Raw genomic sequence first — 24,476 nt, forward strand, 5'->3', positions numbered from 1 at the left:
TGGCAGACACTACAATATGTGTATTATATTATAATCTACAGGAAGAGAGCAGACTGAATACATAGATGTTAGTAGAAAAAGTAGGGTCAGGTGAAAGCCACAAGATACAGCCAAATACTTAAAGCCTGTCACACTCTCTGCTATGCTTTTCTGACCCTTTTCTGTTCTGAGCAATGAACTATTCCTTTTGACCGAGACCTTCTACATTTCTGACTTTAGCTTGGTAACCTCATTCTGATATCCTAAAATCCTGACTGTAACCAGTACATAAGTAGCAGTAAGATTTCTCTGGTACCTCAAGATAAGTTTATGCAGTGAGAATAAGATTAAGAAGATTCAAAATATGAAGTATTAATTGAGTAGTTTTTATTTCCTTCTTTTTGCTTATCTGCATTTTCTGGGGTTTTTTCTACAGTATACTTTCTTTTATAATAAGGGGAAATTTTTCAAAAGAGATATGTATGAGCTCAGTTATATCCTAATGAAAACAGATAGTACGTACGGTAAACCAGTCAGATCAAGCCTATGTGCTAATAATGCAGAATTAGTAATGTGAACTGACTGGGTCACCTGGGGTGAGTCGTTTAAACCCTCTGAGCTGGTTCTTATCCGTAAAATTAGGAGGGAGATTATATGAAATGAGGTCTGGACTTCTTTTATTTATTTATTTTTTAATTTTTAAAGATTGGCACCTGAGCTAACAACTGTTGCCAATTTTCTTTTTTTCTCCCCTGCTTTATCTCCCCAAATCTCCCCAGTACATAATTGTGTATCTTAGTTGCAGGTCCTTCCAGTTGTGGCATGTGGGATGCCGCCTCAACATGGCCTGACAAGCGGTGCCATGTCTGCGCCCAGGACCCGAACCGGCGAAACCCTGGGCTGCTGCAGCAGAGCACGCAAATTTAACCACTCGGCCATGGGGCCAGCCTCTGGACTTCTTTTATATTAACATGCTATCATTCTTTTAAGGCATCATAATTTTTACAGTTATTATTTTGAGTATTTTCAATTTTCCATAACAAGATTTTTGTTGTATCCTCTCTGATTTTTTTAATAAGGAATTTATGATGCCAATATCTGAAAATAAGATCTAATTGTTTCATAACCTTATGGTTTTATAGCTAAAATGGAAACATTTCTAATTTACTTCGAGAGCTTTTGGCTGAAATTATTTGCTGTTAGTACTTTTCCCTGATATTAAATTCAGTGCTGGATGAATGCATATTTATATATGCATTGAAAATATGAGGAAAACACACAAAACTACTGTTAACTGGGCCATGGCGGGGAGTGGAACTGCCATGTAGAGGACGAGGAGGAGGAAGAGCTTGAGGCATTTTCTTTACGTGCTTTTACATTCGTATGAACATTTTGTAGTGCTCGTGTGATCTTTATATATGAAGACCATCCCAAAAGGTGCGTATTATAGACAGGCTCTGACGATTGAAATCACAGATGTGGCAGAGTTGTTTTTCAGACATTGAATGCACTGACAAAGACTAGATTGAACCACAGAATGTGTAAGTGTTTTAAGGACGGAACCTATGTTCCCATTGCCTTGCAGAACACATGAACAAAGCAGAAACTCAATAAATATTTGCTAACTGAGGATTTAAAAAACAGAACAAAACAGTTATTTGCCTCCCCAATTTAGTTATTTTCTTAGCCGTTAAAACTCTAAACTGGATGGGGAACTTTCTTGTTAAACTTGAGGGAGAGTGAAAGCAACAACTCCCAAGACTATGGTTAGTGCTGCTTCTGCAACAGGCAACACCACTCAGTCTCTTCCATTCAGAAACATCTGTTCATTCTCACTAATCGTCTACTTTCTCTCTCAGGGTAGCTTTATAGCTATGCTAGCCCTTTTTTCTAGCCTATCTGTCTCCTTCCTAGAAACAAATGGAGCTATTCTAATCCTCTTTGGAGCAACTTTCCTCTTTCCTTCCAGAGCAGCATGAGTATATCTTTTGCTACTTTTCTGCTGTCATCCTTTTCCAAAATACCATTTATACCCAGGATTTATAACATTGTCACTGTTTTCTCAATACTTTCTTAAAAATGCAGATATTAGCAGCATTGCTCTTAGTCTTGTCTCCAAGTAGATTATAAGCATTAAAACAAGAAAGAGCCTTAGGCTCAAAGAAGGGTAGGGAACATAATAAGAATGTGTAGCACCAGTGCACAGTGTATGAAGTGTCTGGATTACAGTGAGTTTATGGCCGGGTCCAGGCCTTGGCCTGTACTGGTTGTCACATTCGCTAGCATATGTTGGATGGGCAAATTAAGTTTATGTAATTTATACATAAGTGGTTATATGAACCACATGATTCTCTAGAAGTGATTTAGAAAGCTACATGTGGTCATCTGGAAGGAAAAAATGTTCAAGTAAGTATAATTCAGTTCAATAAGTGTGTACTGACTATATGCAAGAACCTGTGCTAAACATTATATATCATCTTTTCATTAAGATATAGAGTCAGCTTTAAAGATGCTTCTCCTCCAGGATCAAGGATAAGTAAACAAATAATAATAGTGTAAGGAGAAATTGGGTGGACTGCTTTAAAGGAAATACAAACTGCTATGGAAATTCAAAGAAAGAGTAGATACTGTGATGTTGATGGGCTCCAGGAAAAGAAAAGTATTTGAGGTTGGCTTTGAAGAATGTCTAGGATTTTGACAGATGACAATGAGGGTTAGAGAGTGAGAAATTCCAAGGGCAGAGAAAGTACAATATTCACAAAATCTTTTCTAATTTGTGCTCTTTTTCATTATTCAAGAATAAGATGTCTAATATGTATTTTCCATATCTAGACTTTGTTCCTTTCTTACTACATTCTTATGTCTAACTTTAGTCATTTCCACACCCATTAACACTTTCCCTTAGGACAAAAGGGAAATAAAAGTAGACAGGATAGACCTCGAGTAGTCAACTTGATAGAGGCACCAAGTAGAATGGTGGTTGCCGGGACTGGGGGAATGGTGAGTTAGTAATTAATGGGTGGAGAGTTTCAGTTACGCAGGCTGAGAAGAGTTCTGTGGATGGGTGGTGGTGATGGGAGCACAACAATGTGAATGCACTTAATGCTGCGGAACCGTACATTGAAAATGGTTAAGAGGGTAAATTTTATATTATGTGTATTTTACAACAATTTTTAAATTTTTTTCTAAGGTAGATTATAAAAACAGTTTTTCTCGTTATTCGTCAGGAAAAATTTATAATTTCATCAAAAATGGAATTTAGCAGTTATTTGTAATATAGTAATACAATAAATGCAATTGAATGCATTAAGATAAGTGACAGAGGATGCCGCACTGGAGCAGCATTACCACAGTCATGTCCTAACTCTGTGCCTCCCAATATTTTTCATGTTATAACACATATAGAAAAGTATAATATTAGTATGGCACAGCAGGGTTGAATGAACTTAGCTGGTAGATTAAAAGGACTGCAGCCATGTCTGGGGGCTGAGGGGATCAATAGCTCATCATACCTAGAACACTTTCTTGTCCCATTTGTTTGGAAGCTCTGCTCTCACTTTTTAATGTGGAATCTAGATTTATCTCAGCAGAGTGTGCCCAGACTTCAGGATACCCAGCTCTGTACATTTACATTTTAAAAAATAAGTTTTCAATTTCTAGTGTCAAGAATACTAATTGCAGCCTCCTCCTGATGTAATTTAGCAGGTAAGCTGAGAAACACAGAATTTCTTCATGAGCATGGAAGCAGGCAGTGAGGGTTGAGTGATCTCAGGTGCGCTCTCGTTCACTTGGTAGGAAAGCCAGTCGGGTCTCCTAGGCTCACTTCACTCGGACCCTGCGGCTGCCTATGAGGACTCAGAAATGTTTATTTCTTTGATTCCCAGCTTATACCTTTTTTGGAGAACAAAGCAATTATGTCTACTAGACATACTCTTTCTCTTTTTTAGAAAAGTAGCACTGGGTGAACACTAACAGATTCGTAATTTCTAGCTCTTTCTCTAGATGCCATGAATAATCCGCCAGGCTTACTACGTCTGCCTTTATCAGTCATCCTTTCTCATTTTAACATACTTTCTCTATGTTATTATCCCCAGTTATGTATTAGTGTTTTAGTTGGCTGCTTCTGGATGACACATAGATGCCTGTGTTATCAGTTATTTATCTCCAAAATCACATTATAACAGAGTAAATTACTTCCGGTTGGTTTCCAGTTAATCCTGTCATTTGTTTTTACCACAACTCTCTGAGCTCTTTCCTAAATCTGGAATACAGTTCACTTTAGGGCCTGTTAACACACCTGTAATAATCCAAGGTTTTCATTAATTTGTACTCTTTCTTTATAAAATTACAAATATAAATAACCTAAACCAGCACATAAAAATTAAAGCAGTGTTCCCAATATAAAAGGTCACTTTTAAATAATTTATATGTCTAATGTAGTGTTAACAATATGTATATATATTTATGAACACACATATATATATGAAAAAATTTCATATAATGGAGCCTGTGAGAGTCTTAAATTTTAAAACAATGTTAAATAGTCAGAAAATAAGGCCCATCCTCAATTGTTAACTCTGTTAATAACTGAAGAGGCATAACAAAATTTGTTGCTTAAGTTCTCACACTCCACTTCAGGGGCCTAGGGTTTCACTGGTTCGGATCCTGGGTGCAGACATGGTACCGCTCATCAGGCCATGCTGAGGTGGCGTCCCACATAGCACAACCAGAGACACTCCCAACTGGTATATACACTGTGTACTGGGGGGCTTTGGGGAGGAGATGAAAAAAAAAGATTGGCAACAGATGTTAGCTCAGGTGCCAATCTATTAAAAACAAGAAAGAGAGTAATAGAAAAGAAACACTACTGTTTAAATAGGTGAAAGAGTGGGATTACCAAAATAAAAAATGGTCAGTTGTGTATCTGAATTATGTCATGTCTGCTTTAACAGTCGTCTATCAGGACTCGGCAGATCTTTCTTTAAAGGGCAGGACAGTAACTGTTTTAGGCTTCGTGAGCCACCTGCAGTCTCTCCTGTGTATTCTGTTAGTTTGTTTTTACCTTTCTTTAAAAAAGGCAAATCCGTGCTTTTCAGGCAATCCATACAAAAGCAGACCATGGACTGTGGTTTGCCAGTCCGTGATCTGTGTTATGCTCATTGCTCAGTACTGATCCAGAGTTCATAAAGGTTTAGAAACTTCCAGTGTCTGGAACTTAGGGCTGTCACTAGTGGATAGTACCTTACTGACAAAATATTTAGAAATGAAGAATGTATATCTCATGAGAATCAGAAATCAACTTTCCAGAATTACTGTTACCTACATGGAATTTGTTTGAATTTCAGTAATGATTAGACTTAGATAGTAATGTAGACGAGAAATCACTGTGACATATTCTATCTTAGTGCAATTACCAGATAACCTGAATTTTAGACAATGATATGTCTGAGGGCAGAAGTTTACCAATACAAAGGTTGAACATATCAGTGAATTTGAATTCATACAGCAGAATATGCTATTTCCTTGTCTTAGTGGTTATGATCATTTCCTCTCAATAATTGCGATGTTACTTAGAATCATAAATACTACCCACCGTGCTCCTCAAAGGTGATGTTGCCTGATGAGTCGGAGTCATGTCACTGCATTACTGTAGTGGCAGTTTCTTTCACATTGCATAGGGGAATCTGCAATATAGACTCAGGAGACTTTATGTCCAGACTTAAAGAGAACCGAGCAGCTTCTTTCATAGTAGACCCAAACAACATTCATTCATTTATTCAAAAAAATATTTATTGAGCACCTACGTTGTGCCAAGAACTGTTCTAGACATTAAGAATATAAAAATTCCTGCCTCCATGAAGCTTACATTCTTGGATAGATATAGACTATAAACTAACAAAAAAATAAATTGTATAGGAAATTAAAACATGACAATTGCTATGGAGAAAATAAAACAGGGAGGCAGGTGAGGAATAGGGAGGGATGGCCTCCCTGGGAAGGGGACATTCAAGTAAAGACCTGAAGGAGGGGCCGGCCCGGTGGCGCAGTGGTTAAGTTTGCACGTTCCGCTTCTCGGCGGCCCGGGGTTTGCCAGTTCGGATCCCAGGTGTGGACATGGCACTGCTTGGCAAAAGCCATGCTGTGGTATGCGTCCCACGTATGAAGTGGTGGAGGATGGGCATAGATATTGGCTCAGGGCCAGTCTTCCTCGGCAAAAAGAGGAGGATTGGCAGTAGTTATCTCAGGGCTAATCTTCCTCAAAAAAAAAAAAGAAAGAAAGAAAGACCTGATGAAAGTAAGAGCGTATGCTCAAGATTTTTGAGTAGCTGGATTTTGCTGGAAGTCATCTTTCTCTTGATACTAAGGAAATTTTAAATGACAGCATACTCAGGTGAGAACTGATTCTGATGGCAACTTGCTTTGCTATTAAATATGTAAAAAATTAGGCCCTATTACTTTTTTCATTTTTCCTATTTAGATAGAATACAAAATATGTAATAAAATAATTTAACATTTTTTAACAGCAAAGGCCAAGTAGCTAACATTGGAAACAATACACTTTTTCAGTATTGCTACCATTTCTTAAACCTTTTTTTAAAGGCTCTTGGTTTTTTGGCTTGTTTGTTTTTTACTGTGATAAAAAACACATAAAATTGACCATCTTACTCATTTTTAAGGGTACAGTTTAGTAGTGTTGAGAATATTCATATCATTGTGATCTTTAGAACTTTTTCATCTTGCAAAACTGGAACCCTATACCCATTAAACCACAACTCCTCTCTCCCGCCTCCCCACCCCAGCCCCTGGCAACCCACCGTTCCGCTTTCCATTTCTGTGAGTTTGACTACTTTAAATACCTCATATAAGTAGAATCCTACAGTGTTTGTCTTTTTGTGACTGGCTAATTTCACTTAGCATGATGTCCTCAAGGTTCTTCCATGTTATATCTCAAAACACGTTGGAATTCTTATAGAAGTTTCTTTTGAGTCTATGGCACATTCTTTTGAAAGTGTTCAGTTATTTAAGCCTGTCCAGGCATAGGGCCCCTGCCCTTGAGTGCCCCAGCGTCTAATGATGGACACTGGGTATCGTATAATACAGTGTGATAAATGCTAAATAGGAGGCAGGTACAGAATACTGTGAGGGTCACGTTGGTATTCTCAGATCTAGACAGCAGCAGAGAAAGATGAATTAGAGGAATGGAAGGAAAGGCAACAGACTTTTATATTAATTCAGACAGAAATTAAGAGGTTTGTGGAGGGAAAGGAAGTGGGAGCTTTAGGGATAAATTGGAGGGAGTGAGAAACACTCCCACAGGAGAAAGAAGGAAGGAAGACAAAATAATACTTGCTAACCAAGTGAAAGTAGAGTGAAGGAGACACATAAGGGAGCTGGAAGAGCAGGCGCCTCCTACTTCGTAAGCACGCCTCTTACGTGCTTTGCATATTTGTCTCTTGGAGACATGAAGAGAAGTGAGATTTTATAGTATGAGACTTGACAATTAAGTGCTTCTAAATATTAGTTATGATAAAATGTGAACACCACCAGAGAAAATTATTTTAAAATATAACCACTGAACTTTATTTTGGATTATATAGTTAGAAAAAATTATAAGATAGCTGTCTTACATTTACTAACTGAAGTCTAGGCCAAGAAATATTAATTGGGTATTCAAAAATCTAGCATCCAATTGTATCTAATGTCGAAACTGTGGATAATATAGGGATCAGCCACTGAATACTCTCATTAATATGGAGAGCGTTTAGATTAAAAAATGACAATAGAAATAAATTTATTCATTTAACATTTATTGAACATTATAACTTCCCTCAAGGGATGCATTTATTGAGTGACTGATTCAAGTAAACAATTGTAATACTTATGCAGTGAGTTAATTCTTGAAGTCTTTTTTTTTTTTTGAGGTCACCTTGGTTTATAACATATAAATTTCAGGTGTACATCATTATATTTCGACTTCTGTATAGACTGCATCATGTTCACCACCAAAAGTCTAGTTGTGAAGGCTTAAAGCTCCTGAAAGGAACACCAAAGGAAGCCTTGAAGTATCAGAGCAGGCTTCCTAGAGGAGGTGACTTTTGAGCTGAGTCCTGAAAAACAAACAAGTGTGAGCTCTTCAGCCAGAGAGAACATCAAGTGGAAATACTATTCACAGTTAGCATTTTCTAAGAGCTAAATGCTGTTATATACATTATCTCATTTTATCCTCTCAACAACCCTCTAATGTAGATTGCTGTATATCACTGAAGGTCCTTTTAGGAAATAGATATCACATTCTGAAGAGGCTGTTTACAAGCCGATTGAAACCAAGTGATGATGAACATTTCAGGACTAGTAACTGTGCAAAGCTGTAACCACTTCTAGGTTTCAAGGGGCAAGGAGAGGGATTGGAGCCTTCTTATGGAAACTGTGGTTTTCTATAGAAGAATTTAGCCACTACCAAACCATGGTCAGGCAAAGAGGAGCTGGGGAATAAATATTGCAACTTTCTTTCTCCTCCCACCTACAAGCCCACTGTGCATCCCATTGACTGAACCTAATCTGAAACCAGAAAATAGTCTCCTGGGGCTCAGAGTAGGATGGAGAAGGATGGAGAGTACATCTGAAGGACACAGAATATCCAGCACAGTAATTTTTATTCTCCCCATATTACATATGAGGTAAGTGAGAAGTCATCAAGTTGCCCAAGTTTGCAGTTAAATGTCTGGAGCCTGTTTCATTCTAGAGCTTGTTCTTTAACCACTGTTCTATACTGTGCTCCAGCTACAAAAAACAAAGGAACTGTGGCATTGAGTACCTACAGCACGCCAGATACTTTACTGTGTGCTGAAGATACAACACAAAGCAAAATAAATGCTATAACGTACTTAAGGAGAAGAGTCAGTCTTTAGGAATTGTGTTCTACTGCTAGTTCAGCAGCTTAAGCCAATCGTTCTGTCTCTCACATAGAGGCCTGGAGATAAGCATTTCAGGGCTAGTATGTGAACTCATCAAGAATCTAGGTTCCTTCTGCCTTTCTCTTCAACCATCCTTGGTTTATGGCTTCTTTCCTCGGAATCACAAGATGGTTGCTGTAGCATCAGCCATCACATCTGCATTCTAAGCAGGATACAAGAGGAAATGAGGAAAATACTGTCTCCCTTTCTAAAAGCGTTTTCTCACAAGTTCTACCCAACATCTTCTATTTATATCCCATTGGCCAGAACTTAGTCACATGGCCACACCTAGCAGCAAGGGAGGCTGATAAATGTAGGATTTTTTTTTTTTGAGGAAGATTAGCCCTGAGCTAACATCTGTGCCCATCTTCCTCTATTTTATATGTGAGACGCCTGCCACAGCATAGCTTGATAAGTGGTGCATACATCCACACCTGGGATCCAAACTGGCAAACCCTGGGCCACCAAAGTGGAACATGTGAACTTAACCACTGCGCCACTAGGTTGGCCCTGATAAATGCAGTTTTTAACTAGTTGAGCCCATTACTCTCATAATAAAATTAGAGTTCTGTTATTAAGAAGGGGAAAATAGATATAGGCTAGGCAACCCGTAGGCTGTGTTACAGGGTCTTATTCATTTTTATATCCCCAGTACCTAACACAAGGACCTGGCACAGAGTGAGTGTTCAATGAAGTGCTAGTAAACTAATCTCAACTACGAATAACTTATTTCTCGTAGGAAAGTGTCAACAGATAGGATTAGAGAACCAAGTATGGGCCAGGGCCTAAAAGGCCCTGTCTTCTTTCTTTTTTTTTTTCACATAAAAGTTTAGTTTATTAATCCTCTCATGAAAAATCTGCACAGTCACCACAGATAAAGTCACTGCAGAATCTTTACTCCTTCTGTTGTCCAGTCTCCAGCTCACTTTTTGCCAGCACTGACATTGGCCTTCGCAGGCCCCCTGACTTTCTTCATTCTGTTCTTGCCTTCCTTTCGTTTTCTTGAGGTGTTTTTCTTCTCATACAGGCCACGTCTTGCAAGTCTATGTTTTGGTTCATTTTTCTTTGTGTGATCCCAGGAATCATAAATCATGCCAGAGCCAGTTGTCTTCCCACCACCAAAATGGGTTCTGAATCCAAATACAAAGATGGCATCTGGTATGGTCTTGTACATTTTGGCTAGTTTTTCCCGAATTTCTGTCTTAGGCACTGTTGCCTTCCCAGGTGTGAAGAACATCTATGACCATTTGTTTCCGCTGAAGTAGTCGGTTGGTCATGAACTTCTGGGTCCGGATAGTTACTGTGTCGTTCATGATGGCGATGGATCCTCAGGCAGCCATCTAAAGGGCCCTGTCTTCTAAGTAGTTAGAACGTGACAGTGATGGTGAAGTTCTCCCAAAGTAACCTAGGAATAAGGAACAAACATTAGTCCTCTGGGAACAAGCTTGAAATTAATTTAAAATGGTTATGGTCAAAGATCTGAAAAGTCAGTTTATGAAGTGGAAAAGCAGTTAATCCCCAGGACAGAGGTACATTTGACTGTGGCAAATCTACTTCATTAACACATAGGAAGAAACTGCACGGTGGGGGAGGGGATGGCAGGAACGTGGTCTGCAGTGGACCAGACACAGATAAAAGGAGTCAGGAAGAACCATCTGCCATTGAAATTCTTGTACTGCCCTTTTTGAGTCTTAAGATTCCTTTTTTTTTTTTTTTTTTTTTGAGGAAGATTAGCCCTGAGCTAACATCTGTGCCCATCTTCCTCTACTTTATATGTGGGACGCCTACCACAGCATGGCTTGTCAAGCAGTGCCATGTCTGCACCCGGGATCCAAACCGGCTAACCCTGGGTCGCCAAAGTGGACCGTGCGCACTTAACCACTGTGCCACCGGGCCGGCCCCTTAAGATTCCCTTTTAATATCAGAAGTTTTATTTACCTTCTTCTCATACACACATGGTAGTAATAAAACTTTTAGTGTCAGTTGATTGAGGAAATGCAGATGTACAAATTCTATACCCTTTGCTATAAGCTTGAGGATCTGTAGCTTGGTCTGTAGAAGTGGCTTTCAGATTTTTTTGTCCACAATTAAGAAAACCATTTTACATTGTGACCTACTGATGATCACAGTTTCTCAAAACGGACTTACCCCTACTATGGCAGGTACTTTGATATTTTCTTTTCTGGTCTAATTTTTCTCTCAATTCTAGTCTTTACCCACTAAATTGATTTTATTACCCATAATTTGAGACCTACGGTTTCTTTTTTTTAATCCAGTTTTATTGAGTTATAATTGAAGAGACTCGCAGTTTCACAAACACTGGCATAGACATTTCTCCTCTGACTGTGAGAGCCTTAGACTTTTAATTGCCTCAGCTTTTCCAGTCACCAACCTCTTGATCTGATTGTATAAGAACCCACAATTCCCCGGTTTTACTCTGACCTTTCCCTATGATCTGTGACTATTTAAAAAAGAGACTGGTAAAACTACCAGGGACTCCTGGCCAAATGATAATTACATTTCTCATCACCAATTAATAAACCAGCGTTCTGGTTTGGACTTTGGTTTCTTTTGGATTTGGTCAGCCTTGGCCACCTTTGAATTCTCTTGGTAGACAGCATCTGGCCTTTCCCTGTGATTTCCTTATTTTGCCATGGAAGTTTCTTTCACCCTTAATGCTAAGGACTTTGGACTTTTTTGTAAAGAAAGAGCTACTTAAGCATTTTAGTGCAGATTTGCAATTTAGAAAGATAAGCTTGGAAGGATTGTGGACAATGAATTGAACAGAACGGAAGAGAGAGCCAAGCCAGAATTAAGAAGCTCTTACAGGAGTCAAGTCAGAAATGATGAGGGCCCAAGGTAAGGTGATGAAGTGAACATGGGAACAGAATGAAGAGTTAAAAAGATATTCAATAAAAGTTAGAGACTGTTCAAAATGGTGTAGCCAGTGAAAAGAAAGAGAAATCTGTGATGAAGAGGAATCAGACATTTCTAGTTTAGATGGCTGAGCAAAGTATGGTACCACTCACCAAGAGAGAGAATAGGAAAGACTGGGGGAGTTCATTTTGACCTACAGAATTTTAGTTTGCCTGTGGGGACCATCATGGAAAAGTATTTGTAGCTCAAGTTAGAGCTGTGGTGTAAAGATAAGGGCAGAGGAGGGAGGGGGCGTGTCCACTGGCTTCTCTGCTGGTAATTGAACCTAGCCAAAGGTATGGACAAGGTCAAGAGGAGCTGATTGTTGGTCACTTCCAACATTTTGTGCGTCAGCTATGGCATGTAAAATAGTATAAAAAAGATAAAATTATAAACTCATACTTATTTATATGCCTATGTAAATGTATGTATATATATTTAGGAATGTGGCCCCTCCTAGTTTTAAGCAGGTATAAGTGGGAAAGGAATAAACTGCATATTTAATTTATTATATTATATAAAATAGGATGTTTTGATTGGAATCAGTGCCTTATAGAAGGAGATCTGAGCACTTTATTCTGTAACAGTCCTCCTCCCCTGCTTTCTTTCTTACTACTCTGTACAGCTGGGCTCTTTTTAGACTGAAATGATTGAGCAGTAAACCCAGGAAGTACTCTGGTAAATACTTAGCAATTCAGAAGATCCAGAGCACAATGATTTGGATCCAGTGAGTCTTCAGTAAATATCTACACTGAGTGAATGAATATCCACGTATAGACAGATAAGACAACTAGAAAGAAGCTGTGTGCTTTATTTTATACCTCTCTTTGAAAATAGAATCAAGTCATAAAATACACACCTCTGTAGAATAATGTTAAATATAGGCTTTGAGCCAGAAAACACAACTGTGTATTTTTTCCACAGACATACCAGGTGGGAGATTATTTCTGACAAAAGATAAAAACCTTTGCCCGTAAGTATCCTTCTGAAATAAGAAAAGCAATTATTTACTGTCATTTTACATAAAAAGTCCAAAGTATATAGGTACTTAGTTCTCTGAATTGCCTCTCTTGTCCTGCTTGTAAGCATTTTACTTTATTTTCTTTTTTTCTTTTTTTTTTAAACAGACCAAAAAAGAAGCACCTGAATGGTCTAAGAAACAAAAGATGAAGACCTAGTGTTTTGGACAGATTTGCTGTATCGTTATTTACCCTGAAGTTCTTTTTCTGATGAACACAAAGTTTATCTTAATCATGTACTTTGCATTTTTTAAATAACTAATTTGAAGTTTATTTTAACTGAGTGTTAAATTAACAGATTTCAGCATAATAAACAAAATGTATAAAGTGCAAACAGTGTACTTTACATTTGGTTTTATCTATTTTGTTACAAAATAAATATATGCTCTATGATTTAAATTTTGGAACTTTTGTAATTCTCAATACATTTTAAACTACATGGTATATAAATATTTTGGTTAGTTATTATATTGGTGAGTATATCTTTTAACTATATAAATTCCAAATTTAAATGTTATAACATAAATACCAAGACACCAAACACTTTTTAAAATTAAGAATCATTTGTGAAATCTGCTAGAAGGCACTTCAAATGCCCAATAATGGTGGTCAGGTATTATGTAGGTGGATATGAATTGCTGATTTTTTCTTTGGGCTGTGTTTTTTCTTACATTTTATATTATCGCTGACCAGTAAAATCTGGTGAAAAGTCTGTTAGTCCATCGGGCAAGTGAAAATCTGGTGGAGAGTCTCGGGACATTGGTCAAAATAGTGCTGATTGAAATGCAGTGTGAACCAAATTTCTAGTCAATGAGAAAAAAATCAGTAGGATTGTCTCTTTTTCTGGTTATAAAATATGCTCCTTTCTATTCAAGACATAAATTTAAAAGAAAGAAGGAGAAGAGAGAGAGAAAGAAAAGAAAACAAATCTGTTTATATATGTCAGGTTTTCAACAACTGTTGCCATAGTGGCTGATAATTCTTTGTTTGGGGTGGGAGTGGGGGCAGTCCTTTGCATTGTGGGATGTTTAGCAGCATCTCTGGCCTCCACCACTAGATGACAGTAGCATCCCCCCAGTTGTGATAACCAAAAATGTCTCATGTCCCCTGGGTGGCAGAATCACCCCGCCCCCCACCTCCTGCTGGAGAACCACTGACACACATATCAATGACCATCTTTGTAGACATGATAAAAGAATACTATCTGTCCCGTGTGTTCTTTGAAGGTCACAATAGCATAGGCTATTTGTTGAGTGTGAGAGAACAGCAAAAGCCTTTGATAATAATATATCCTTATAAATCTATTGTTGGCTTGAAAACCCTAATCTCAACCCCTCTTTCTGTTTCATTTGGCTACATCTTCTAATATATGACTTTCTGCAGCAAAGACTTATGAAAATGGCCTTTCTCAGACATGCATTTTAAATCCAAGATACCCATATAATTCATTAAAACCAAATGAATTTATAGACATAATTTGTTTCCTTCTAAAATGCTAGAAGAAAATTTTTTATTTTCACCTCTAGTTATTAATCTGAAATCATTTCACAATTTAGTTCAATCAACCCCATTTATTATATGTACGTATTTTAAAATAAAGGAATACTGATTGATTATCCAGGTTAAAGTAATGGTGTGGACAAGGGCACAGAAGTAGGAAAATTTGGAGCTAATTTAAGAAATAGAAAATACAGTGATGAAAAAATAGAGGAATTCTTCCTCCCTCCAAATCCCTAGTTTTTGCTTCCTTCCTTCCTTTCATTTCTAGATATGAATTACTCTTAAAAAAACACAAGTTCCTTATATAATTTACTACCATAGTAACTATTAATAACTCTCAGAGTTAGATTGTGATATGAAAGCTTTTTGGAAGATATTTGTGAATCTGTAATTCAAAGGTTACTCCTTCCAGAAAGTTGTCTCTGTTCTACCATAATAATCTGTACTCTGTACTCTTAATCTCTTTAATTCTACTTACCATATATTGCAATAATTGTTTACTTGTCCATTTCCTTGAAGGCAAAGAGTGTTTCTTATACATTTTTTGGTCCTCACTATTTAGCACTGTGCCTTGAACTTAAGCAGTAAATGTTTATTTCATGAATTTGGGTGCAGGTCAGATACTATGATGTAGTTTTTTTTAATGTCTTAAAAATTAGAGATGGGTCTTTTTTTAATATCATAGAGTCTATTCTACTCATTTCTTAATATCACTACAACCTTTACCTTTCCTCCAAATTTCTAGATCTTCGCTTTTTCACTTTTCCTTTCACCTTACTTCTTACTTTTTTCTTAATAGTAGTAAAACGTAAAACATACAATTTACATCTTACTCATTTTTAAGCGTGCAATTCAATAGTATTGAGTATATTCACATTGTTGTGCAACAGATCTCTGGGACTTCTTCCTTTTCAAATCTCAAACTCTATACCCATTAAACCACTCCCCTTTTCCCCTTTCCACCACCTTTGGAAACCCACTTTTCTGTTTCTATGAATTTGACTACCTTAGATACCTCATATAAGTGGAATCATACAGTATTTGTCTTTTTGTGACTGGCTTATTTCACTTAGTATAATGTCCTCAGGTTCATCCATGTTGCAGCATGTGTCAGAATCCTTCCTTTTTAAGGCAGAATAATCTTCCGTTGTGTGTATACACCACATTTGTTTATCTATTCATCACTTAAACATCGGGCTTGCTTCCACCTCTTGGCTGTTGTGAATCTCCTTACTTAACTCTTATCACATCCTCTCCTGGCCTTGGCATTTTCTTATTAAAAAATAAGTGAAAAACAAAGTTAATGTTCTTTTTTTTTCTTGCTAAATGTTTCATGACATGTTGCCCAAATGTTTGAGTCATAGCTACCATTATCAAGCTCATTCTATCAGCCAGTTGCTGTGTTATGTGTTTTCTACTCCTTGGTTTGCTGAATCTTCACAATAGCTTTGCCGAGTAAACATTATCTTCATTTTTAAAATGAAGAAACTGAAACTCAGGAAGGGTCACTCAATGGCCCAAGATCAGACATGTAATAAATAGTAGAAGTGGATTAGAACCAAGACTGTCTTATTCCAATTGTCATGCTGTTTCCAGTATGCTACATTGCTTCTCCTACTTTGCTCTCTATCTCCATCTCCCAACCCCAGTAGGATGGCAAGAAGGGGGAAAAATAATCTTGGTCTATCAACTTTTTTTTTTTTTTTTAAGATTTTATTTTAGTTTTTCTCCCCAAAGCCCCCAAATACACAGTTGTATATTCTTCGTTGTGGGTCCTTGTAGTTGTGGCATGTGGGACGCTGCCTCAGCGTGGTTTAGATGAGCAGTGCCATGTCCGCGCCCAGGATTCGAACTGACGAAACACTGAGCTCCTGCAGCGGAGCGCGCGAACTTAACCACTCGGCCACGGGGCCAGCCCCGGTCTATCAACTTTTTTCTTGGGAAAAAAAATATGTGGGACTTAGCAGAGTTGCATTTTTGTTCAAGACTAGTTCATGGATATCAAATCTATTTCTAAAGATTTTGATGTTAGAGTAATGAAGGATTCTAAGGCTAAAGAATCCCATCACTATTCTAACAGGTCTTACTAGGTTAATAGGATATAGTGAACTTTTCAGAACCAACTAAATAGCATCTATACGTTTTATTGATTTATATGTTCTTTCATTCAACAAACATGAAAAACCTAAAATATATAAGGCAGTCAAACCATGAATTTTTTGTCTTCATCCTTTTTCTCTAAGGGGCCTGAAAAAGAGAGATTTTATTCTTATCATCTTCAGTATAGGAATTTCTAAAAAGAGCTGTCACACAGTGACCCAAAGTACTCCAGATTCACTGCATTGTACAGGCAGTGGTTGGATAATCCCTAAGGAAGTTTAAGGCAAGATTCCCATATTTGGAGAAAGTTGAAGTTGTTAATGAGCCAGATTCTCTTTCATTCTGAGATCCTGAGAGGCTAAAGATATGCAAAATGAAATAGTTCATTTTACTATTACTCATCTTAAAATGTAGTAAATATTGTAACTGCTTCAAAGAAAAACTTCCTGAGGCTTGGAGGTCACCAGATAAAGCTAGCCAGTTGGCTTTCAAGAGTCCTCACAAGATGTCATTGATTTTGGTTGATTTACAGAGTCCATAGTCCAGTCCTCAGCTTTGTAGGCCCAGAAACTTAATGTTATTAAAGCACGGAAGGTGACACATCTTTCAGGAGTATGCGCACCCTTACTGGTGTATAAATCATGATGTGCTAATTTTGAGTGGAAAGTTAAAGTATTATACAGAGTATGACCTACTAGGATTAGCACAAATGGTACATTCACTGTTTTCCCTGGCTGATGCGATACTGTGCAGTCATTCTCCTCCTTCCTCCTCTTTTAGCTAATAAAACATTAGAGGGGCCAGCCCCAGGGCCGAGTGGTTAAGGTTGATCGCTCCACTTCGGTGGCCCAGGGCGTCGCTAGTTCGGATCCTGGACATGGACATGGCACCGCTTGTCAAGCCATGCTGAGGCGGCGTCCCACATCCCACAACTAGAAGGACCCACAACTAAAAAACATACAACTACGTACTGGGGGGATTTGGGGAGAAAAAGCAGAAAGAAAAGAAAAGATTGGCAACAGTTGTTAGCTCAGGTGCCAATCTTTAAAAAAAAAAAAATTAGAATTTTTCAGTTTCTTTTTGCCCTTAATTCCTTTTTCTGTTCTGTACTTATTCTCTTGATAATTTCTTCTCCCTGGCTTCAGTTACTATATGCCACTATTCCCAGTTTATCTCTCTAGTCCCAACTCTTCCTTTTGATTTAACTCCTGCCTACTAGACATCTCTACTTAGATGTCTCATTGTGACCTCAAACTAGACGTGTACAAAACCAAATTGAAGTTTCTTCTCCAGTGTTCCCAGTTTCAATAAATGGTTCCACCACCTACTCAGTGACTCATACACAAAACTAGGAGTCATTCCAGACTCTTCTCATTAACCTCCAAGCATTCAATCACCAATCCCTGTTGATCTGCCTCATAAATATTTCCCTTTTTTATTTTTCAGGTGAGGAAGTTTCGCCCTGAGCTAATATCAATGCCAATCTTCCTCCACTTTATAAGTGTGATGTCTCCAGAGCATGGCTGATGAGTGGATTAGGTCCATGCCCAGAATCCGAACTCACGAACTCAGGGCCGCCAAAGCAGAGCGCACAGAACTTTAACCATTCAGCCACAGGGGCAGCGCCCCTGGTTTTCTTTTAACTTTTGTTTGTGGAAATTTCCAAACATATAACAGGACAGAATAAACGCCTTAGAGTGACAGATATGGTCACTATCTTGCTTGTAGTGATGGTTTCATGGGTGTATACATATGCCAATGTTTATCAAATTGTACATTTTGTAAATGTGCAAGTTACTGTTTATCAATTGCACTACAATAAAGCTGTTTAAAAAAAAGAAAACAGGAAATCACTATTTAGTAACCCCTGATGAATTAAATGATTCAAATATCAATCACCAATGAATGCTAAAGCAATGAGACATAAGGATAAAAGGAAACTTTATATCAGACCATTACCAGCTAAATTCCCTAATCAACCTTAGCATCACTAAAAGTGGGACAAGCAGAAGTTATGTGCCTCTTGATGTGATGTAATCTGAAGTATAAAATAACAACTGCAATATCCTTGCCAAAAAAAACCCAGAATCAAGTCTTCAGATCTAACTTCCAGTCTACAGGCAAAACAAGAAATATTTGGGGCCAGCTGGGTGGCGCAGCGGTTAAGTGGGCGCATTCTGCTTCGGCGGCCCAGGTTTGCCAGTTCGGAGCCCGGGTGCGGACATGGCACTGCTTGGCATGGCCGTGCTGTGGTAGGCGTCCCACATAGAAAGTAGAGGAAGATGGGCACGGAGGTGAGCTCAGGGCCCGTCTTCCTCAGGAAAAAGAGGAGGATTGGCAGCAGGTAGCTCAGGGCTAATCGTCCTCAAAAAACAAAACAAACCAAAGAAACTGATTTCTGTTAAAAAAAAAAAAAAAATAGATCAAGCTGACTGACACCATCGAAGAAGGAATCAACTAAATCCGGAATGTAGAACATTCTGGGCATTGAGAATGTTTGTTGGTTCCTAGGCCTTCCTTGTTTCTAGGCTTTTTCAATAGACAGAGCTATTAAATAAGTGTTTTTCAATAGAAGGGAATAATCATGAGTTCCTACTGATATATCCAATTCTAATTTCAGGTTTTTTAAAGATTTCAAATTCTTTGATTTTGTACTTTCTCTTTCATTTCCTGTATGTGAATTTCTGTCACCACCTTAGTTCCTGCCCTCACGTGCTCTTCCCTAGATTACGGTAGTCTCAGCTGGTCTCCCGAGATCTGCAAACCATCCTCTACAGCGGATAATGGTCTTTCTCCTTCTTTTTCACACTACAATTTTTTACTTAGAATTTAATCTACAGTCTATACAAAGTATTTCTAAGACATGAACTTGAAAAATATAAAATGCAGTTGAGTAAGCTAGGAGCACAGTATGTCATGTTTCCATAAATTTAATTCAGACTTTTTGAGTGACCAGATAGATGAGCCTTGCTTTCTATTAAATCCACGTTAAAACATTTGTTTCTTCCATAGGAGGTAGAAAACAGTTTTATTTTTCATTTAATGTAATCATGATATCTTACATCGTTGGCAAATGTTTAAATTATTGGCTGTATTGGTGATAATTTAAATTTCTTTTGCAATAGCTGCAGAACTGTATTTCACTTGCTGCCTCCGTAGATTAAAGGTTCAGAATTTCCTAACTTAAAAGACTGCCATGTTGGCATAACATTACCAAGGTAAATGCTTCTAAATAGATGGGTGAAAACATATATTTTATTACCCCCAGTCTGTGGATCCCAAAGGCATCCTAAATTCAGCCGGTTCTTTCAGCTCCTGTCCTTAGAAGTAAGCTGTGCCTCCTTTATATTCAGGGAGGGTATATAGAGCTTAGAAAAATCTTCCTAAATTTCTTTTAAATTAACTTTTGATACATTATTTTATCTTTTGGGCCTTATTTTTTTTTTTGTCTTATTCTATAGTTGAGCACTTTCTAATTCAAAAACATAACACTACCTAATACATTTAATTCTGTGACCAGTGAAATGGGCTCTAAACTGTATTAAGCATTTTAGAATCTAGCATGATGCCCCAAAGAGAATGGAGTGGAATAGAATAAAAATGACTGTCCTTTAAACGCAGATGCAATATAAAATATTTCTTTTCTTTTCTTCTAATAATTAAAATGCTTATGCATCACTTACTAGGAAAACCAAAGTTTTAAGCTCTAAACATTTACATTATTCTATTCCCAGCATAGAGTATAGCAGCTATGACCCTTATTGCTGACAGCTTCAAAAAACAAATAAGTAGTTTCAAGCACAGAAAATGATATAGTAAAAGTACAACTTTAATTTTCTAAAATGCTCTGGCTTGTGGAATAAATAGATTAAGAGCAAAGAAAAAATCTTGGGGCCAACCTAGTGGCATAGTGGGTTGCTTCATTTGTTCTGCTTTGGCAGCCCAGGGTTCACAGGTTTGGATCCCAAGTACAGACCTACACACCACTCATCAAACTAAGCTGTGGTGGCATCCCACATACAAAATAGAGGAAGATTGGCACAGATGTTAGCTCAGCGACAATCTTCCTCACCAAAAAAAAAAAAAAAAGCAAAGGAAAATCTTAATTGCAATTTCTTCCATCAAATAATCAAAACAGAAGCCCAATAAATGAGAAGAAATGTTAGAAATTGATCAAAAAACTTGAGTATCAGCTTTGTCATTTTAGGGAAATGCATTGAACACCTTTAAGTTAATTTATCATTATAGTTTCCTTCAGAGTAAAGCCAGGGATGAAGCAGTAGGGGAGTACAGTCATGACTTCCAGGTATTTGTAAAAACCTTATTATATTTTTACACTATTACCATAATTTTACTATATCACCCTATAATTAGCATGTTGATTCTTGAAACCTCGGCCAGGTGTTTGACGCTCTTTTACTGTGGTAAAAACACACAACGTAAGTTTACCCTCTTAATTTTTAAGTGTCCATTACAGTGTGGAGAGGGGTGCTTGTAGACATTTAACAGCCGGCTCCCAAAGAAACAGGACCTAGATTTGGTGGGACCCAGATGTTCATGGTGGGATGAAATTAGTACTCTCACGGTGGCCAGCAACGAACCGCCAAAGTGGTGCTGGGCAGGGATGCGCACATCAGGCTCTCAGGTGCGAGTCGGGTGTAGCACCTGCTGCGGACGCCCACAGGGTGCAATCCCGCCTGCTTTTCAAACTCCTTCTGAGCTACTCTCTACATGACTCAGTGGCCTCTTTTCAGTTCCTTAAACTCTCCCAGCTCTTTCTTTTCTCAGGATCTTCACCACATGCTGCTTCCTCTACCTAGAATACTGCACCCTACTCCGCCAGCTACCCCTCAGCCTTTAGATCTCAGGCTTCCGCTGTACACAGACACTATGAGAGAACTCAGATCATGATATAAAATGTAGTTCTTAAGAAAGCTTTTAAAACCACTGCCCTAGAGGATACTAGGATGGGCATTGCCATCCAGACTTATTTTATAGGTTTCAGATTGACAGTCCCGACTCCACCCCTGCCATTGCCACATTGTCTTTACCTATGCTAATTTCTTCTGTTGTTACATTCTAGTCCATACTGTCCTGGGAGCCGTGAACCTGCCTTCTGGGTGACTTTGCATATCTCTCTTCTGATCCAGTAAATGCTAATTTTATAGTTTCGCTCACTGCAGCCGAGGACTACCTTATTCTTAGACACCATGATAACATCACTCCTGGACGAGCTACACAAATTGTATTTCATTTATTTCCAACATTGCCATTGTCATGTGATTTTGAAGCCTTGTTCAGGCTTCTAATGTTTTAATATCCCTCTTGAAAAAGAAGGTTGTACCTGATATCTTACCTAAGTCATTTAAATACAATTAAAATGTAAAAGTCATTTTAATCACTTTATAGACACTGTCTTTAAATAATAAGATTTATTTATACCGTTCATGTATATTTCCATTGACATCATTTTCAAGAAAGTATTATGAAATTCTCCATGGCCATATACTCATTAGGTCTTCCTTCCTTCCTCCCTCCCTCCCTCTCTCTCTCCCCCTCTCCCTCTTTGTCTTTCATTTTTATTTTCTTTCATTAATAAATTGGTACCTGAATAAGAATAATGAACCTGTTTTTGTATCTTTGATCTGTTACTTTGTATCAGATATTTATTGAAAATATATTTTCTAAGTCTAATCATGAGTTATCTTCTCTTTAATGACTGTAGAACAATTAAAACATTTACTGAGAATCTAAAATTAAATTCCTGTCCCCTAACCCTTCAAAGTTCATCGCATGTGTAATTCCCTGAATGCCATCTGTTAGTGCTTTATTAAGCAAGTTGTTAATGTTATGTAGCAGAAGTGTCGCTAACATTAAAAATTGTGCTCTAAAATACGTGTCGACATTCTAAACTCCTGATGACTTGTCTCTCATTACTCTCCTCCTTGTTTGTAATACTGCACTCAGTCATAAATATTCTGCCTCTTTTTCTTTTAGTTTCTTCCATTTATTTCTGGGTGATCATCTTGATTTACTATTATCGGTAGAGTTGGATCACTACCATTCCCAGTGACTGGCGCAGTTCCAGGAACACACTACTCTAGAAAATGTTAAATCTTACTTCTAGTATTTTCTGAAAGAGGTATTATTATTATTATCATAGATAGATATAGATATAGATATTCAAAATATTCTCACCAGAAACTAAACAAAGGTTGTGACCCTAGGGACCTAGAACAAATAATGAAAACATTTCTCTAATTCCCATTACCTTCCATGACTAAAGGATAAAACACTGCGTCCACTAGAGCAAGATTTAGGAAGGAAAAGAATTCTAGGAGGGCTCATTGCTGCTATCCCATGAGTAGAACAATGCCTTGCACACCATAAATACTCAATAGAGGCGGGCTGAATCCATGAACCTGTGGACAAGCAGGGACCACAGCCATGTCTTATGTGGCACTGAGTGCCCACAAATACATGTGTATTTTCATTAATTGTAGAATTAATTGATGTGTCTGTCCAGTTGACCAAAATAAAATATATGCCCAAAGATGCCAGAAAATATTTGTCCATATGGGATCTTTAGTCACAGGTTGTTTATGTACCTGTTGTTTCAAGAAAGTTGAAATAAAATTTAACATGTAATTGTTCTAGCAAATAGTCATGCAGACACATGAATTGTGGTGGGTTTTTTTTTAACTGATACTTATTTGTTTTGGTTTTATAGAATCAAGAGTAGGTGGTTTTGGCAGAAGAATACAGATATGGAGATGATTTTATTTGGCCTCATATATAGTCTTTTTTTTTTTTTAAAGATTTTATCTTTTTCTCCCCAAAGCCGCCCAGTACACAGCTGTGTATTTTTAGTTGTGGGTCCTTCTAGTTGTGGCATGTGGGATGCTGCCTCAGCGTGGCCTGATGAGCGGTGCTGTGTCTCCGCCTAGGATCCGAACCTGCGAAACACTGGGCCTCCTAAGTGGAGAGTGTGAACCTAACCACTCGGCAATGGGGCCAGCCCCACTTCATATATAGTCTTGAATTTGTTTTTTAAATACCTGGATTTTAGGGGCTGGCCCCGTGGCCGAGTGGTTAAGTTCGCGTGCTCCGCTGAAGGCGGCCCAGTGTTTCGTTGGTTCGAATCCTGGGCGCTGACATGGCACTGCTCCTCAAACCATGCTGAGGCAGCGTCCCACATGCCACAACTAGAAGGACCCACAACGAAGAATATACAACTATGTACCGGGGGGCTTTGGGGAGAAAAAGGAAAAAAATAAAATCTTTAAAAAAAAATACATACTGTTTTAAATACCTGGATTTTATAATGTACTCAACATGTAGGCACATAATTCATTAAATTCTTATTGTGAAGCTTACAGTTGAGCCCTTTCCCCCTCACACACACACCTGCCGCTGTATATTCTGTTTCTCTTTTATTTTCTTTAGAGCACTGACTGAAATTTGTATTTAGTTTTTTATTTGCTCATTGTCTGTCCCTCCTAAATAGAATATATGTTCCATGAAAGCAGACAATCTTATTTGACACACTGCTGTATCCGCAGCACCCGGCACAGAGCCTGGCACGGAAAAATTGCCCCTTGAAACTTTGTTGAATGGTAGGAAGAAAGGAAGGAAAGAAGGAAAATGGCGTTTGCTTTCTGATTTTCTTCGTATCGAATTTTTATTGGAAAATGTCTTTGTCCATTCGGGCTGCTGTAACAGAATACCTTGGACTGTGTGGCTTATAAACACCAGAAATTTATTTCTCAGTTGTGGAGGCTGCAAGTCCAAGACGAAGGCACCCCCCAGATTCCATGTCTGATGGGTAAGGGCCCACTTCCTGCTTCATGGGCAGCTGTGTCTTGTTGCTCTGTCCTCATGTGGCAGGGGGTTGGGGAGCTCTTGGGGTCTCTTTTATAAGGGCACTAATCCCATTCATGAGGACCCTAACTTCATGACCTAACACCTCCCAAAGACCCCACCTCCAAATACCAGCACACTGGGGATT

General features: G+C 38.1%; 1 protein-coding gene and 1 pseudogene across 8 annotated transcripts in view; one reads left to right on the forward strand and one right to left on the reverse strand.

The window, feature by feature from the left end:
- The window catches only part of PIBF1 (progesterone immunomodulatory binding factor 1), a 178,664-nt gene extending 165,394 nt beyond the window's left edge, over nt 1–13,270 (forward strand). For 3 of the 8 annotated variants that reach the window (XR_011493024.1, XM_070480887.1, XM_070480891.1), the window contains one exon: nt 12,977–13,270. Coding sequence is in view for 7 of the 8 variants with exons in the window: in XM_070480887.1 (XP_070336988.1) it covers nt 12,977–13,027 (51 nt within the window). In the remaining variant the exon portion in view is untranslated. Of the gene's footprint in view, nt 1–778; nt 1,417–8,507; nt 8,655–12,773; nt 12,823–12,976 lie in introns of those variants that run through there. The other 5 variants (XM_070480888.1, XM_070480892.1, XM_070480889.1 and 2 more) reach the window with 4 other exon arrangements.
- Nucleotides 9,734–10,261, reverse strand: LOC106843099 (small ribosomal subunit protein eS24 pseudogene; annotated as a pseudogene).
- Nucleotides 13,271–24,476: the final 11,206 nt, after the last annotated feature.

This window comes from Equus asinus, chromosome 11, assembly GCF_041296235.1.
Source record: "Equus asinus isolate D_3611 breed Donkey chromosome 11, EquAss-T2T_v2, whole genome shotgun sequence".
NCBI classification, from domain to species: Eukaryota; Metazoa; Chordata; class Mammalia; order Perissodactyla; family Equidae; genus Equus; species Equus asinus.